The sequence below is a fragment of the Ixodes scapularis genome, unplaced genomic scaffold, assembly GCF_016920785.2.
Source record: "Ixodes scapularis isolate PalLabHiFi unplaced genomic scaffold, ASM1692078v2 ptg003328l_1__unscaffolded, whole genome shotgun sequence".
Taxonomy (NCBI): Eukaryota; Metazoa; Arthropoda; class Arachnida; order Ixodida; family Ixodidae; genus Ixodes; species Ixodes scapularis.
Window position 1 is genome coordinate 57336 of NW_024610318.1, and position 5448 is coordinate 62783.

At 47.3% G+C, this 5448-nt stretch overlaps 1 protein-coding gene across 1 annotated transcript; it reads right to left on the reverse strand.

The window, feature by feature from the left end:
* Positions 1–1745: 1745 nt before the first annotated feature.
* Positions 1746–2585, reverse strand: LOC121834697 (tetraspanin-33-like). Its single transcript, XM_042288422.1, has one exon. It carries the CDS (start codon positions 2583–2585, stop codon positions 1746–1748), a length of 840 nt encoding a protein of 279 aa, XP_042144356.1.
* Positions 2586–5448: the final 2863 nt, after the last annotated feature.

The window sequence follows — 5448 nt, forward strand, 5'->3', positions numbered from 1 at the left end:
GGGTGTAGCCCGAAACAACTCATTCCCGTCTGAACCCGTCCCATTTCGACCCATCCCCGAATCGACCTTCCCACTTGAACCCGTCCCGCTTCGACCTATTCCCGAATCGACCTTCCCGTTTGAACTCGTCCCATTTCGTCCTATTCCCGAAACTCCCTTCTCATTTGAACCCGCCCCGTTTCAACCGATACCCGAAAGATACTTTGCGTTTGAACCCGTCCATTTTCAAGCCATTTGTATAAGACCCTGCGCATCACAACCTCTTCGCGAAAAGTCTAATCGTTGTAACCCTGGTCTGCACACCTTTTCTGCTTAAGAATGTATGTTCTGAAATGTAATTGCCTGCCAATATATTGTAAAAAAATCTGTATGGCAAAGCTTCTTTCCTTGATCCTTATCAAGCTCTTCACTCACGCTCACGCTCTTTAGTCCACGAAATGTGTTCTACTATCTGTCTCAACTACCGATGCCGCGGTATAGACGCTCTAAATCAGCTCTGTATTGGCGCCGTCATTACCGACCTCCAGTTTTAGACCGCAGTTCTTAGGCGCCCGTTCCTGTATACAGCGGCGTCGGCGTTGGCGTAACCGCTATAAAGCCCTTCCGAAATACTGCCCTCTGTTGGCAGCCGTGAAATCTATGCACAATGTCGGTCTAAAACCGCAACGTCACGACAAACTTTATGCGTTTGGTTGGATTAGAAGAAAAAACCCACTTACAGAAAAAGGTGATGAGCGCAGTGATGTTGTACATTCGACCCTGTTTGACTGGCTCGTGGGCTCGTAATGTTTACCTCGCACCGTTATCTTATGGAATGATTTGCATGTTCCGTGACGTCAGTTGTCCGCCATTGTGCAGTGGTCCCGACCTAATAATCGGCACGCGAATTTTGAAAGGGGTCTATCTGTGGGAACGGGAGCATATATGTAACACTGTGCAACACTGCGTGCGTTGCATTATTGGGCACCCCCTGTGCCCTAGCTCTTCGTCCTGTCTGGCCTACGCTCAAACAAAATACCAATATTAAATATAATCAAAATAGAGAAGCGTAAACGACTGTTTGTATGCTTTTATTCTATTTCCTTCACTTGATTATCATAGCAACCCAGGTTACTTCCATTTAAGATTCTACTGCGTCCTTCTCGTTTCAGCGTCTCGGTAAGACAAGAAAAAGTCAGCCATAGCGGCTGTAATCTGGCGCGTGTTTAAAGTGTCTATATGGTCGGAGACAAACCAAAAGTAGAGTATCCGCTTCTACACCTTATCTTGCAAGTACTGTAGTACAGTGTTAAAGAGGAGCATTGACTTTAGGAAGTGTTTTCATGGCGCGATGTCTCGTATAAACGAAGCGTTGGCTTAAATCCCGCTTTCCACCAATGCCTCTGATAAGGTATATGTGCGCCAGCTTGATGACCAAATTCTGCCGGCTTTGAAGGAAAATCCTCGTAACAATATAAACTTCTACGAACTTGGTGACAGCCCGGAGCAAAATGCAGCTCTGCTAGCTCCGTCGCCTACCTTGCTCTAAACAATTGTGCTAATCATTGCATCCCAAAACTGAGTACACGTATATAGCCGCCGCGGCTTTTATGCTTATTCATTTTAAAAACCTATTCAAAATATATCACACAACCACATAACCCCGCCAAAGTTATCAATGTGTCTAGAATTCGCCTTTATTTACAACAGGAAGGAGCGAGCTAGCATTAAATGCCCTCAAAAAAAAAAAAAAAGGCTTCATTTCATTAAATTGCAGACTCTGGGCGCGATTCCCCTTCGATGCGTCTCTGTTGCTCTTGCCGAATCCGCGTTGCCTTGATAGAGTCCAGCAAGACCCAAGAGGACGCCAGACCCACAGCGAGCGACCCTACCGTGACTGCCGACAAGACGCTGACCAGCACTCCGTTCTCCCGCACAAGGTGTTCGATGGCACGAAGACAGCCGCCCGTGTAAATACGCTGCTCCACCGCCGTCAAGTTTGTCTTCGACACGTCCGTCACATCGTAACCGCACATGACGTTGGGTAACCGTCCGATGTCCTTGCAACACGAATAGGGCACGCCGCATCGCTCGCGACTGTAATTCCAGGTCGAGCAGTTGAAGTAAGCGTTGAAGCGCCAGTCCAGGTAACCGTTGGACGTTAAGCCGCAACAACGCAGGGATGACTGTAGTAGGTCGATCAGTTCTTCGAGGGACGGGTCGTCCCTGTAGATCACTATGGCCCTCCGAAGCGTGGTTTCAATGGGAAGCCGTCCTCGGACGCTGAGACTCGGCAGGAGGAACGCGAGGAGCGCTACGGCGATGGCGACCATCAGTAGAAGGGTCAGGGCGGAACAGTAGACACACAGCAGGCGGACGTTCTCGCGCAGGACGCCGACGCAGCCACAGGTGGCGAGCAGGAACATGACACAGCCCAACGCCATGAAGAACACGGCGGGATCGAACGTTAGGTCGACGTAGCGCCGTAGGATGCGCTCCCTCACTATGAACAAATAGAGGCCCATGAGGAATGTCGTGCCGCCGAGAAGCCAGTACATGAAGTTCATGAGGAACAGGATGAGTTTGAGGAAGAGACGGGCCGACATGTTCGCCTGCCGAAAGAACTGTGACCGCTATGGCGTTCGGTTCACGACTGTCTCACCGAAAAAAAAAAAATGGGGGTTACCCGTGACCCGAACCTTTTGTTTACTGACGTTTCCTTTTTTTTATCTATGATGCGGTTTCAGATATATAGAGTGGCTGTGCCGCTGACGGGGTTGCTTCTCTTTTTCCTTAGATGACGCTAGGATAAGGCGAGATAAAAAAAAACTTTCGCTAAAGATAAAACCTTAAACGACGGAAATGACTGTTCGACAATTCACATATTTCATGTTTAATACTTAGTGAGCGGACGAAATGTGTAATGTTTTATTTTTCTTTTTTTTTTTTTAAGCATCAAGCGATCAATGTTTGCAGAAATGTGTAGACCCTTGTAACTACCCGTCGGAGCCAATCTAGAAGCACCAAAAGTGCATCGTCATGGTGCTCGCCGTTTTTGTGCGTTTGTTGCTACCACCGGCTAAACCAATCGCACACAGGGAATCACAATCTAGATATGTTGCCAAGGCGAGTATTCTTAAGTCTATTTCAAATGGCGCAAAGTGCAAACCCCGAAGTTACGATGCCCTCCCCATGATAGATGCCCATCACAATTTAAAGCAAAGAATGCGTCAGTCTATAAAGTATTTGGGAAAGCCACCGAGAGAACATAATCTAAATAAAACTTATTTCGTTTCTACACAAAACTCACGGGTTTTTTTTTAGGTAAAAGGATGACTGCGTCTCATAATTTCTTCAGAGCACCCTTAAAAGAGGGGTTGGCCGTGCTAACGATGATTCCGCTGTAACATTTATTTGAGTAGGAATGTATTACTTAAGACCAAGCGCCGCATTGAACCCTTTACAAACGCATTATTGCTATCGGCAGAGACTGGCGAAAACCCGCACGGCTGTCGCGGACGTCCATAAACTGTGCATTTCTCCGAGTTCAGGCCGTCTATCATTTAACACGTCGTTAGCCTACAAATGCACAAGGGAGAAACAAGTAGGACGAAAAGCAAAAGCATCAATCGTGAACCGAACCTTCTGCAACCGGCGCAAAAAGAAACGGATATATGTGGAAGCTCGAGAACTCCAGAACGAGCACACCTGCCCATCGCTCGGCGGTTGAAGACCGCGGAAAAGGCGGCACGTATTAGCGGGCGCTGTAAATAAACCGTCCGCGTGGAAGTCGCACGGGCACGTCCTGGCCAGACATGATTGATGTCGGCGACTGTCAATGCCACCCCACTGTTGTCACTGGGTGGGCTGCGACTACCTGGGAGGGCTCCCGGAGGCAGTCGGCATCGGATGAAAAGAGCGGTGCAACGCACTCCGGTGCTGCTATTTCCGCTGCACTTGGAGCCACTCGAGAGCACTCCTAGCATTCTGTATATAAGTTCAGAAGCTTCAACATGCAGTCCTACTGCTAATACATCATGCAAAAGACAGTCTGGAGGCACCGTCTGAAGCGTGTTTCTTTCTTTTACAACGCTCCTGCCAAGTTGACCATCAAAACAGAAACTCTCTGCAGGCGTGTTCAGATCACGCACATAAGTATGAAGTAAGCATGCTTCAGACATGCTTGCGCCCTGTCCGAAGATAATTTTGTGATCACGCCTACAGCAAACACCGCGTCTTTTGTATGTTGCATTAGCAGTGTGACAGTGTGACTGCGACTTTACGTTTTGTTTTGTGAAGCTATGGACAGTTGCGAACAGGCGATCCCGTACTCTGTCACGTAAGGACTCGCGGAAGCGAAAACAGGCGACTGCAAACTTGCCTTTTCAAGCATGTCCCTCACCGACTGACACAAAGAGTACCTATTTATAAACAAGTGGTGTCGCGAAATATTTGCTCGAGTAGGAGAAAGCTTTAGTTTTGTTTATCTTTCTTTTTTTTTCAGACGAAATTTGGTGATTTGGTTAAGGTGACAGGGCTACAACAAGACCGAAGAGAAGGAAAAAAAAATACTGTTTGAGAGCATCTACATTAGTTACAGTCCAGTGAATCCTCTAGCGCCAGAAACACAAAGGCAAAATAAATGCCTTGCGAAAGACTGCCCTCGATAGACAGCTGGGAAATCCTCGCACAATGGCGGACTAAAACCGCAACGTCATGGCACACTTTATGCATTTGGTCGGTCAAGAAGGCCAAAATACCCACGAAACACGTAATGCGCACGGTGACGTTGAACTTTCGACGCTGTTTCGTTGACTCGTCGGAACTCTGAGCGTTGTCCGCGCTCCGACGTTCGCTATCTTACGTAATAACTTGCAGCTTTCTAATAATCGGCACGTGACTTTCGAAAGGGGTCTATAAGAAAGGAATAAAAGGAAAATAACTCAACAATTGTGATCTTTCTTTTAACTCTGTTGGGGGCGACAGAATACATTAGGGAACGTCCAAAGAAGGCAGGTTACACATGGTAGAGCAAGAAGCGCAACCATGGCAGAACTGGCCGACTTCCTTTCGTCCCCTTTATCTGAATGAATGATCGCGAACAATGATCGATAAACACCCCACACAAAGTGTCTACCGCTAAGGCCCTCTTTCGATCAACCATGTAGTATCGGTGGCTGACGTGGCTTGTACAACTACCTTACATCAAATAGAGTTATCGAGTCGTGCGTATCAAAAAGGGCTGTCGGACAAGGCAACGTAAAAAAAGGTCCGTAAAGTTGTATTTTGAAAAAAAAGAAGAAAAATATATATCTTGTCTTCCTAAATATATTTGTGGCTTCTTCGATCTTGACGGAACTATCGTAGTCGTCGTTTCGAAGCGTATATCGCGAAAGGGCGTATACAACGTAACGTTCCAGTGAAAGCTTCAATCACCGACATCAATCTTCACGGGTAGAGCCGCTTGTG

Bases quoted from the DNA above. Each gene is read 5' to 3' on its own strand.
- LOC121834697 (XM_042288422.1), bottom strand. From the start codon at position 2,585: ATGTCGGCCCGTCTCTTCCTCAAACTCATCCTGTTCCTCATGAACTTC.